This window comes from Larus michahellis, chromosome 2 (genome assembly GCF_964199755.1).
Source record: "Larus michahellis chromosome 2, bLarMic1.1, whole genome shotgun sequence".
Classification (NCBI taxonomy): Eukaryota; Metazoa; Chordata; class Aves; order Charadriiformes; family Laridae; genus Larus; species Larus michahellis.
This window is the reverse complement of record NC_133897.1, coordinates 165162826-165175456: the sequence shown is the minus strand read 5'-3', so window position 1 is coordinate 165175456 and position 12631 is coordinate 165162826. Positions and strand designations below refer to the sequence as shown.

Below are 12631 nucleotides of genomic sequence, written 5' to 3'. Positions count from 1 at the left end.
GTAGAAATTTGAAGGATGTGGTCAGGCTTTGTTTAATGACCTGCATCCCTCAAAACTTGAGGAGGGGAAAGGAAGCCTTTCCTTCTACCCTAAGGCAGAATTGACTAGCCTTAGGTATTCCCTTGAAGATATTTAACCTATTAAGAACGCAGTTTCACAGGTCCTTCTGCAATTTAAAAATTCTTACTATGCTTTCATTTCAGGGTACTTGAACTTCTCTACCACCAGTTTAATTTTACTACAGTTTGTTCTCCATGTCTTGGTGGTAGGATAAGTCTTCCTCTGCATATGCATTCACTGATTTTGTTTTTTTTGTTCTCAGCCTCTTGTTCTCTTAAAAGCTTTAATACTATTTCTTGGTTGAAGTGCATCAAACGGGATTGTGGAGACCAGTACCACAGGCTTTTGGAAGCGGTGCTCAGCAGCTCTGTACCACACGTGAGATGAGCTCTTGGCCCTGTCAGATGCTCTTATGTGTCAACAATGTTGTTCCTGTGATGTTTGGTGATGTGGGTCATTCAGGCTGCTATCACAAAGGGTGTTTTTTAATGTTCTGATTACCTCTGCAAGACATTGGATATTTATTTAATGTCTCTTCTCCTGATTCGGAAGAAGGACTGTGCCCAAAAAATCAGCTGTATCAGCTGGTCTTGTAGATTTTGGTCTTGCCTAGTTGAATTTTTATAGGAGTGTTCTTGAACATGTCTTCAGCTTCATCAAAACACCGCCTTAATCTGTCCTCAAGCTAATGGGTGAACCTTAGTACACTTAAAGTTTAGTTGAATTTGGAGCTAAAAAAGAGAGGTGGCATTTGCTCATAAATTTACATATTATAAAAGGATATTTGCTGTCTTTGAGTGCTGGTTCATCTCGTTCCACAGCTGGTTGGCTAAACTAACTTGAGCTTTATTCGATTTTGGTGGTGAGCTCCTGGAAGACTCTTTAAGGCTAAGCAACTTGGGCTTGTGTTTTCTGAGAACTTTGATATCACTCTGCAGGCATTTTCGTAGGTAAACATAACTTGTTCACCACAGCTCTGCTGACAACGAGCTGTTTTGTGTAATTGGAGGAACAGATGAGGCTATTTAAGGTGGTGGATTTTGCATCAAATGAAAGGGTTTTGTGTTATCTGAAGATGACCTTTGATTCCCCATAATGCAGCATAAAATGACTGCCTTAGGAACTGCTCCTTGAAAGTTTATTGCTGTTCTCATCAACCACTGATAGAGGTGAAAGCTCTTGTAAAGCGAGTGACCCTTCTTGGTATAAAATTGGGAGAAGGATTGATTACAGTGAATAGCAGTTGAATTTTCTGTAGTTTAGAGGCTAAGCTAGACCTGGACTGTACTAGAGGTTCTCCTAAACAAAGCATCAAACTCTGTATGTCGTAATTTCTTATGCGACAGTTTTGAATCCAAATTATGCTAATTGGAGAGGGAAAAGAGGGATTTGTGTCTATTTAACAATATTTTCTTGTTTTTTAAATACGTTAGTCTCTGCTTGATAGGCTAGGCACAGAATTTGCTTGGTTAATAGAGCAGCCTTAACATTTTTATTATAAACCTTTAAAAAGATGTTATGTAAAAATTCATTTTTAATTGTCTGTTTTCTTACCCTTGAAGGGTGTCAACGCTGTCTTGATTTGCTCTGTAACACTGGAACTTTAAAGTTAGATAGCTATTTGTCTTAGCCTATATGTGTTTGTTTATACATAGGGGATTTATGCCATGCTCATCCTTCACTAAGAAATACAATGTTAACTGTTCCACCAGTGTGTTTTTAAATATAAATGGAATAATATTGTGTTACTGTGAGCACATAGATTATTTTTTATTCAGTTTGTAATTGCAGTTAATGGTTTGGAAGTCTGAGGAATTGCTAATGTCATATTTGTGTTTTATGTAACGCTGGGAGTCTTTGAAAATTACGTATTTTCTTCCAGAGTGCAGCGATACATAAATCAGGTACAGCTCTCAGTTGTAAATGTCCTTTTAGCACAGAGTTTTTGGTAAGCTGTTGTTCTAACTTTGTATTTACCATTTGGTGAGGGAGCAGGACAGGGGAGACATGTCCAGACTGCACTGTTTTTGTTAAATTAATTGGACCCTCTGTGGCAGCAGAGTTTTCCTACTTGCTTTTGTGTTTTCAGGTAGATGAGAGAGAAAGCAGCCCAGATATGAGTAGACGCTTAAGAGACTTGCTGACCCATAAGCATCTTCATTTTCCTAGATCCCTCTCAGAAGATGTGACTGATTATTTCTACGTTAGCCTTGAATTAATGAAGTGGGGTTTTAAGAAGCATCTGTAAGGTCAACTGATCCACTCATGGATCCCTTCCATGGAACAAAAGTAATCCTCGCAGAATGCATTTCCTTTAAACAGTATCAAAGGAGTGGGGTCCTCCCCCTTCGGATACCTTCGGCTAGTGGTCAGGCACTGGGACAGCCTGCCCAGGGAGGTGGTTGAGTCACCATCCCTAGAGGTGTTTAAGAAACATCTAGATGTGGCACTTCAGGGCATGCTCTAGTGGCAGAGATTGTAGGTTGTTTGGTTGGACTCGATGATCTCAAAGGTCCTTTCCAACCATGAAGATTCTATGATTCTACCTTCTACTGTGTTTACCTCATAAATAGAAGGGTTTCCTCGTAAATAGAGGAAGCTTTGTAAGGTCAGGAAGGGTTCTGGTGACCATTCTGGATCGCTTTGTCTCACTCTTCCTCCTGTTACCCCTCCTCTTTCTCCCTATCTGAGGTTGAAGAGAAGCCGTGCAAACTGATAAGCACAGTCAGCCTGTCGCAGAGCAAACTTATCAGACTGAATTTTGCAGTAAAACAAGGATTAGGAGGTGTAGCGTTCACTTTTTCTCCTCTTAGTTTTCCAGGTCTCCATGAAGCAGATGTTTGCTTTAAGCACTGGAATTGTGAAGGAACTTCTCAAAGACATCTTCAGGATAGCAACAGTTTGTTGTTTGTTTGAGTTTTTTTTGTGAATAGCATAGAACATGAAGATGCAGAAGATTGGAATCAGTGCCCCAAGGAAGGAGTAATTTTAAACCATTCTCAGCTTTCATGGCACTGACTTTATACTTCTCTACAGTGAGCCTCCAAAAAGTAAATGGAGGGAAGTAGCAGAATATGAGCGAGTTAGTCCACCCACAGGAAAATGTGCTGCAACTTTCATGCCCGAAAATTAATACAAGCCATATGGCTTTAAAAAATGACTAGTCTTTATTTATGAAATAATAAAAACAAAGTTAACTTAGCGGTCCTTCTAACATCTGTTGTCTTAACAGCATGGGCTGGGAGGCTGCATGGGGTCTGCTCTGCTGCTCAGCATCACAGGACCCTTTGGGAAGGAGAAGTTTGGGAAGCTTCATTACCACTATGGTCCTCCTGCTTTCTCCCAACATCCTGGTCTCTTTCCCTTCCCCACCTTGCTGCTACCAATAGGTTGAGATTTGACAATAAAAGCAGTGAATTCTGTTAACTTGTACTTTAAAATGTAGTTCAGAGGATAGTAAGGCTGTGACCATGGCCCAGAAGGTGAGAAAGCGTTGCTTTAAAACTCTGCATGTTTCAGGAATACTGTACATGTATCCTACTAATAAAGCTCAGCAAATGGAGGAAAATGACAAGAAATTCAGTATTGGATTGAATTTATGCCAGAAGAATGTCTTAAGCAGAGATCCAAAGCAGTTTTTATTCTAGAACGAGTTTATGTTGGGATACTGGAGGCTTATTCTGGTCAGTTGAAGAGCTGTAGTGTGACTCTTGCAGTGCATTTTCTTTTCTTCCTGGCTATCAACTGCCCCAGGTTGAAGCGAGGAAGCGTGGCCTTCACTCTGTCCTACCCATTCAAATCTCAGGCATTCTCTGAGCAAGAAATCTTGAAGTGGGTATCACTAGAAGTTCAAAGTGAAGACGAAAATCACAAATGCGAATTTTTCATTTGATTGGTGGCAACCTCACAGGAGAGCACTTATCTCTACAGGCAATGAACGTGTCTAGTAGTTTGCTTTGCTTTTTTTGTGATTGATTGATTGATTCTCTATTTCTTAAGCCCCTATTACCATTTTTCCTTCAGGAGAAAAATGGCCTAATCTGATCCAGAGCATGGAATTAGAGTTTGTCCGTCTTGCAAAGAGTCAAATGAATTCATGGAGACAATGTTGCCTCTCAGTTGCGCTGAATGATTTCTGACAGAGGACTGGGCTTGGATTTTGACACTCAAAGTAAAATGTCACTTTTCTTTTGGTTTTATCTGTCAAAATGTTCATAGTTAATAAGAAGGAACATCTCTGGTGGCAGTACCATTTTTCAATAGTTCCTGTGAACAGAGGAGATGATGTTTGTTTGACTCTGGCTAAGGAGAAACTTAGGGCAGATAATCTTTTCCAGTCTTAATTATTACGCACATGAAATAATTATAGTAATTAAAAAAAAAAAAAAACAACAAACACCATAAGGAACAAGCTTGAGAGCATGAAGATGAATGGAGATTACAGTGCAGTGTCAATGTCTGGAGAGGATCTTTGCAGAATTCTGGATACAAACATGGAAAAGCAAATGAACTAGGATGCAGAAGATTCACATAAGCAATAAACATGCTTTAATTTTTAAAACAGTTGTCAGGCACATTTAGCTTTATAGCCTGTTCTGCAGTTGTCTTAGTAAAAGCATTTGTGGCTTTACCAAAAAATCCTCTGCTTTTCCTGAGGGCAAACTTAGTTTGGGAGCTTTCATTTTTTTGTTAGCCAAGTGAATGCAATGAAGAAATGTTCTTCTTCCATCTCTTACATCAGTATGCAGATCTTCTTAAAATAAATACACTAGTTCTTCAGCATCTAGTAACTATTAGAGGGATAAATAGTAGGCCGTGAAGTGGCTAAGACTATGAATTATCAAGTCCAAAATAATAATACTAACGATGATGTGATTGCTGTGCTCTAGGCTCTACCTCTTTGTTTTTGTCTCGAGCAAATGGGCTGCTCTCTTCTCTCTGTTGGAAGGAGATCTCTGTTGCTGGTATGTGCATCTGGTAGCCAAGATGTTGCAAAAGAGGAACTGAAAACCAAATCTTTATTCCGCTATAAAGTGCTGCTTTGATACAGATCTGTCTGCCTTCTTCACAAAGTTGCTGAATACCGAGTTTAGTTTGGTGAAACTCAGGCAAGTGTTCCCTGTTTGGCTCTGTCCTGTTCCCCTTGTCAGCAGTGCTCCAGCTTGCCAGCCAGTTTGATCAAAATTTGATGACTAGAGATATTAACTGATGTGAAAATAATTGGTTGAATAGCGGAGAGATCCTAATGATGCCGTTCATTGAGGGGGAAACCGTGGTTAGCTCTCTGCTGATGAGATATCCGAGACACCCACAGGAGCTCCGTCTCTAGATATCACCCAAGCTTTGCCAGTTCAGCTGAAAGGCGGTTTAGATCTTTACATTTGTTTGGATAAGCTTGAGTGGAAAAAATTATACAATCTTTTATGTGCCTCCCAGTCATATAAAACCGTTGTTTAACCCTTTATTCCACAAGGCTTTGGGATTTTTGCAGTCGACTTCACTAGGAGACAGGATCAGCCCTGCAGGCAAATTTAAAACAAAAAATTAAATGCCTTGATGCAATTCAAAAGCTTCTGACTCTCCCCACCTTGCATTCAAAAACTGATGCTGATGTTCAGTAGACTTTAAAACCAGGCTGCAATTGAGAAAGCAAAATCATAGTCACAGTAGAGAAGTCTTGACTTGAATTTTCTTGGAGGCAAAATGCCAATTCTTAGCTGAGGACCTTGCCCTGCCTGTTGTTTTTGGGGGAGTCTGAGGTTTTTCTGGTTAGAATGTGTATTTTCAAGAAATGGCCAGTGCTTCTACGTGTTCTTAGTATCAACTGATGCGTTCATTTTCTAAAAAATAAATATTATTTTAGTATTTTCTGTTGGCATCATTGCTTCCAGAGTGAGTACTGAGCAGATACTATCAGTGTAATCCAGCAGATGCATCGCGCACAACAAGAACCAACACTCCCGTTCCACGCTCCTAATTTCTGACAGATGTTCCTTACCTCGGTAAATGTTATAATCTGATTGGCATCACTTAAAACAGATTATTTTACATAAATGGTACTCGGATACCTACTTGATGAACAGTATTTATAAAATGTTGCAAATACTCGGTACTAAGTATACCAGAGACATATTTAACGTGTCTTTTTAAATTTTTTCTTCCCCCCGCCCCCCCCCCCCCCACACTTTGTGCCTGGTCTTCTGCTCTATCCCTGCCTTGTCCCCCCACAGCTGAAAGTTTGGGGTTTCTGACTTTCTCCAGAGCACAGATTTTTTGCTCTTGGCATTTTTATGCAGGAAAACTGATCGTGTTATTTGAAAGAAGAGAAAGAGCATGTGTCCATGGGTTACTTTTTACATTAACAAATAAAAATTAAGTAATTTTATTTTTTTTTCTAAATTTTAGCATCAAGGAAGTACTTATTTTGAAAAATCTATACTCATGAGTGTCTAAAATGGAATAAAAAATCTCCCATGCTATGTAGTACTTTGTTTTCACCTTCAATTTGTAGCCTAATATTACAAGAAGAAGGTCTGGCCTTGAGGAGAATGATTAGAATACTCGTGTCATCAATAAGGAGAACTGTAACGAGCAGACGCTATCTCTTGACACTTGGATTGATAATCTGTAGTAGTTTCATTTGTTAAAAGTATAAAGAAAAATGCCAGTCCACACATTCTGTTTATTAAAATTCTCCTTGGTAGTGCACTTACCAGTTGCTATTTAAAGGGGTTTGTTTTCATGAATAAAATTTAATTTAGGCTCTACCTTTTTTTATGTCTTGAATTTTTTTTTTTTTAGCTAGTTTTCTGTGAAACACTTTATTTCTATATTTGACCTAAAGCACAGACCAAACCGACTTAGGGAAAACTAAAGAAGCATCTGGAGCTTTCTGTTTTGTGAGGAAACGGGACTGACTCGCTCAAGGTCGTCGCGGGAGCCCGGGGCTGGATGTGTAAAAGCAGCTTTTCACCCTGCGAGATGCAGCTTGGCCCAAAAACGCACCTATCCTGCATCTGGGCATCATCTGGAGACACACAATTTGTGCTCTAAATATTACTATAACATGTTTTGCTTTATTATCGGAGGTAAATATAATCAACCTTGCTGCTGGAAGTATTCGGCTGGCACTTGGGGGCTTTGAAAACTTTCGGGTGGGGGGGAGGAAGGCACCCAGGCACGTCTTCAGTTCCCTTTGCCTTTCTTCAGCCCCAGAAAGAGCTTTGTGCCTGAGCAGTGATGCAGAACATCTGATGGGCCTGCTTCTGGCCTAATCTCTCTCTCTCTCTCTCCCCCCCCCCCCCTTCGTGAATATTTTTTTCTCCTTTGAATACAGAAGAAAGCAGTGCTTTAAAAAAAAAAAAGCAGCAACTGTATTTAAACTGTATTTATCAAGAGTTTTGCCATACAGCACTGTGGTTCTGCGTTGCCAGTGCATTGAGAAGCGAAGCTGGCAGAATTATCGTCAAGAATGGTAATTAAACATATGCTGTAGACGAGTGCGTGCTGCTACAAGTAGGCAGATAGGTTAAGTTGAAGGCTGCTGGCGGTAGATTAATTCCCTTTTGGTTCTAGGCTTGGATAAGCCTCATGCCTTACTGCTGAGGGCTGGGAGCGAGGAGAGATTACCATGGAATATATAAAGAGCTTTAATGATGTGTGTGTGTGTCTTGTTCCTGTTGACTTTTAATTCATATTTTTGCTGAATCAGTTGTCCAGATTTTTGTGAAACCTTCTGCTAGGAGTAAAATGAATATTTTCTTTATTTCCCTGTACGTATGCTGCCTGAATGTGTGTTTATAAACCTATGCTTTTGCAATGTTTATACTCGCATTTTATGAAGAAGAAAAGAAAAAAAATAATGTCTTAAGCAGTTTTGATGTTGTGTGCTGCAAAGTTAAGAAGAAATGCTGTGCAGCACGTGGTGTGTACATTTGTGTGACCTTTGCCTGGAAGTGTATAAAGAAGCCCTGGTTTTAGAGGAGGGCTAGACGTGGTACTGAGTAATTAGCGGTGGTGATATTTGCTCTTTATTTAAGGCGCGGGAACATTACCAGCGTGGTTTTATCAGTGATTTTTGTAGTTGTGAAGTCGAGCGGGGGCTGATGGAGGCTCTAACCCCGGGTTGTGGCAGTTCTCCTGCGCTTTTAGGGTGTTGGGTTCTTTTTTTTCAGTACGGCTGTATGTCAGTACAGGAAGAAATTCTTTGCTGTGAGGGTGGTGAGCCCCTGGCCCAGGTTGCCCAGAGAAGCTGTGGCTGCCCCATCTCTGGAGGTGTCCAAGGCCAGGCTGGAAGGGGCTTGGAGCAGCCTGGTCTGGTGGGAGGTGTCCCTGCCCAGGGCAGGGGGGTGGGAACTAGATGATCCTTAAGGTCCCTTCCAGCCCAAACCATTCCATGATTCTGTACAAAATGGGATAAAAGCGATGCCCAAAGGTGGGTGCCTGGGGGGATTTGTTGGATCAAAGTGCCCCGGCCGCTGGCCGGGGCGGATGGAGAGATGCTGAAACACCCCCACGCTGGTGGTGGTGGGGGGAAGCGCATCTCCAGCCCCCTCCCGGCCCTGGCGTGATGTGCAGCTCGGTGGCTTGCGGCGGCGGCTCGGTAAACAGCCGGCTGCGCCCAACAGACGGGGGAGATTTGCATATTAATGCGGCGCTTTGCTAATCGCCTCCCCTCCCTCCTCCCCGCCTCCCCGATGAAGGCGGGAGGCCGGGCACCCGCGCTCACTCCGCCGCTCGCCCTCACACGCCCCCGGGAGGGGTGAGGGGGGAGGAGAGGATGGTCCGAGCTTCCACTCGCCCAGGGGGGAGAGGATGAAGCCGCGGCGCGGTCCCCCCCCGCCGGCGGAGCGGGCTGCGCGGGGCGCGGAGCGGGGCCGCGCCGCCGCCGGCAGGTGAAGGAGCGCAGCGCGCCCGCGGAAGGGGAGCGGGTTCCTCCCGGCTTTCCTTCCTCCTCCTCCTCCTCCTCCTCCCCCCCGCGTACCGGCGGAGCGCGGAACCGGGGCGGTGTATGCGGAATCTCCGCAGGGGCGTGTGGATGTGGGTGCTGGAGGTGGCAGGGCAGCGCGCCCCGAAGCCGGCAGGTGCGGGCTGCATGGAGAAGAGCGGCTGTAGCCCATTCCCCATATGCTGGGCTAAAGGTACACAGACCTTTTTTTTTTTTTTTTTTTTTTTGGTGACATTTATTTCTCCCCACCCTGTTAATTTAATGTTTTACCACCTGTGGGTCTATAGCTTTTTTCCTCTCAACGAAAAAAAACAAAGCTGAAAAATAAAATCTCTTTATTCTAGTCATGCGCTTGTAATGCAAAGCAAGTCCGCAGGATCTTCTTTCACCTGACAGCTGTAACGCCTTTTTTTATTTTATTTTTTTTCCCCCTTTGCTTTTCAGAATTATTTGAAATGAAAGAGCAACTGAGCTGTTTGGGGGTTGCTTCCACTGATGCGAGGATGGGAGGGCTTTGTTTTGGATCTTTGTGTGTTGGAAACCCCTGTGCGAGTGTAATTCTGCTTTTGGAAGAAGTAGTTTTTTTAAGTGGCTGATCGTATTTACGGTGGAACACTAACATCTTTTTACTTGATGTCTTAGGAGTTGCCACCCCTATTTATTCACCCCCCAAAAAGAGACAATAACTAGCCACAAAGCATGCATTTATTACAATGAGAGGGTTTGACTTGCAGTTGAGGCTTAACAATGATTAGATGGAAATGTGAAACTCAAGTCACGTGATTATCTTAACTTGCACCCCCAGACATTTATAACATTATAAATATCCTGAACATATTTACCCTATTATAATCTAGAAAGTATTTGTATGCTGGTGTTGTGGTTGGGAGTGCGTATATGAAGGTACAGTACAGGGATAAAGCTCAAAATTCTGTTAGTAGCCAAAGAATCAAATCTTCCTTAGATGGCAAACAACTGCAAAAGGTTGAGTGTTGCTGGTTGTAAGCATAACTTTCCTCGTGTTCGCTTTCATTTCAATGTACTTTCTTTTTTGGAAGAGAAACTGGCAGGGAAGTGTTGCGTCACCGTAATCTTGGATCACAGACAGAGGCAGTTACTTCAGAAGCTCAGGAGCTGGTAGGCACAGCTGCTGATGAGTTGTCTCGGGAAAAAATAACAGTAAATTTATTTAGAATTTTTATCATCTCGTTATTTGGAGGAGATGAGAGGGAGCATTTAACACTGTCTTTGTCTTGCACGCTTCCTCTACCTTACTGAACTGCTCAGGCCAAACTAGCATTTGCCACACACTGATGTATTATAGTAGCACATATAGTAGAAATAACTTAAAAAGAAGAAATTGCAGAACTTGTCCTGGTAACGTCTTGTGGAGTTCAGAATTTGCCATCTCACTGAGGAATAATAGTTAATAAAAGAGTAAGTAACAGTAGCTGGAAACAAAGCTAAACCAGAGCTGTGCTTTGCTTTTAGTAAAACTTGTTTACCAGGAAGGGGTAAGAGTGATGCCCGCTCCTCTGCGTCATAAACTGGGTAACGGAAGTATTACATGAAATTGGTGTTCATCCCCTCCTTGGACTATTCTGAGGCTCAGAATGAAGGTACTTCCCAGAGAGTAACTTTCAAAAATAGGGAAGAAAAATCTTGTGAAAGAAAAAGCAAGTTGTTGCCATCTGTTGTCAAGGCTGGTTAGTACTGGGGATATCAGTTTTCTCCCTCCTGCTCCAGCAGCAGAGGGTGACTGCAGCAGGGCCTGCTGCTCCGCGCAGGAGAGGGCTGTGTTGGGCCGTGATAAAAGGTATCGATTCCCCCCCCCCCACCACCCACTCCAGCAACTAAAATGAATGAAAAACGATCCCTCCCTCTTCCCCTCGTTGCCTGCGAAGTGTTCTCAGAACGTAACTTCAGGGGAGGTGGCTTATCCAGCCGCCTCCGTCCCGAGATGGAGAACAGCCATGTAATCTCTTTTTATTCCTGGGGGGGGAGAAGGGGGACACCAGGAGTTGCATAAGAGGACAAAGGCACCAGCATCTTCGTGACTGCCAATGGTGGTGATTTCTAGAAAAAGCTCCCTCTCAGTCCCCCCCCCAAAAAAATAGGACAGATGAGAAATAGCTTGTGCTATATTTGTTGTTGAATGGTGGCCATTCCGTAGTTGATGAATACTCTGGATCCTGCTCACCAGCGTAACCTTAGGGAAATGAAACGGATCTGGCCTACTTTGATAAGGGCTGTGAGATATCTGCAGTCAAAGAAAGGTAATATATTAATAAGAGAAACATTTAGTCTGGATCGTTTTATTCTGTCTCTTTGGCTTTTCTGTTAAAGTTTCAGGTCGCCTGCAGCAAAAATTGATAAAACTTTTAAAAGTATTTCATAATGCCTTAAAATGTGATCTTGATGTATATGTTTTATTATCTATAATGTCTTTCTAAATGGTCCGTTCTCTATTGGATGCGACAGATTGAGCTTTTGGCATGTTATGTGTGATCTCATAGCAAACGGTCATTCTTTGAAAATGCTTTGAAATCTTTCAGTGCGCCTGTGTTCATACGGAGTGTGCTTCTACTTTTTTTTGGTAGTGTTCCTAAATCTAAAATCTTCAGTCTTCTTAGTGATGCTGTGTCCTGACCTAATTGCAGCCAATTCTGTGGGCTCTGTCTGTAGGGCTCCATCAAAGAAAAAGATAATATTTGCTTTCTTTATAAAGTGTTTGTGCAATCTCTATACGATACAAGCCAGGTTTTGCCTCTTCTTTACGCTGAAGTCAGTCCTAAAGTAATGTTACTGAACTTGGTAATTTAGTCTGGATCTGCATGCTCCAGATTTGAGAATATTTGGGTTGTCAAATGAAGCGAAAGTGTGTATTTTGCTTACTGGCGTATTTCTTCTCAGCAAGCAAGTCTGTATTACTTTAGTGGTGGTAGAAGTAAGATGTTTTTGGCTGCTCCCCTCCTCCCTTATTAAGTAATTTGAAACTTAAAATCTCTGGTCTTGCGGAATAAACAGCCTCAAGCTTGGGTACAGCTTTGGGGAACGCCGAGGAGGCAGGACTTGTCTTCTAGCTCAGTACTGGAAATTTTTGCCAGTATCATACAGGGATGTTTTCTGACTGTAACAGCAGACTAGAGACTGCTTCAGTTGCCTCAAATTTTTACCAATTTTTTTTTTTTTGAGGATCATTAGTAATCGTGCCAAAGCCAAATCGTACCAGAGGAGGGATGATGATACATTTTCTAGTGGTCTTTTTTTCCTGAGTTTCCCATGGCATGCTGTTTTAAGTTTACAAAATAACTCGGTGAAATAAATGTAAGTGTAACAGTTAAGGATAGCTGGATAGCTCTGCAGTACGGCTTTAAATTATCCAACCCAAGAAGGAGGAAGTTTCTTGAATTATCTTCCATCAGAAAGCTCTGTTTAATAATTTATGAACAATAAATTGACGTGATGTTGTTAAGTGTATGTCATGTGAGTAGTTAGTGAAGGGTGACCACAGTTGTTTAATTCAACCGTTCAGACTAGCATGAAAAGATCTATACTGTTTTAAGATAATCAGGCCCAATTCAGTCCAAAACTTTGTCTTGATTTAGAAAAAAAAATAACAAA

At 42.1% G+C, this 12631-nt stretch overlaps 1 protein-coding gene across 16 annotated transcripts in view; it reads left to right on the top strand.

The window, feature by feature from the left end:
* The window catches only part of PTK2 (protein tyrosine kinase 2), a 222193-nt gene that overhangs the window by 51356 nt on the left and 158206 nt on the right, over positions 1–12631 (top strand). For 3 of the 16 annotated variants that reach the window (XM_074577913.1, XM_074577914.1, XM_074577912.1), the window contains exon 1: positions 8985–9200. The exons of 10 other annotated variants lie outside the window; for them this stretch is intronic. In XM_074577913.1, the coding sequence (XP_074434014.1) occupies positions 9071–9200 (130 nt within the window). In that variant the 5' untranslated portion in view covers positions 8985–9070. Of the gene's footprint in view, positions 1–8983; positions 9201–12631 lie in introns of those variants that run through there. 3 more of the 16 variants (XM_074577911.1, XM_074577910.1, XM_074577915.1) reach the window with 2 other exon arrangements.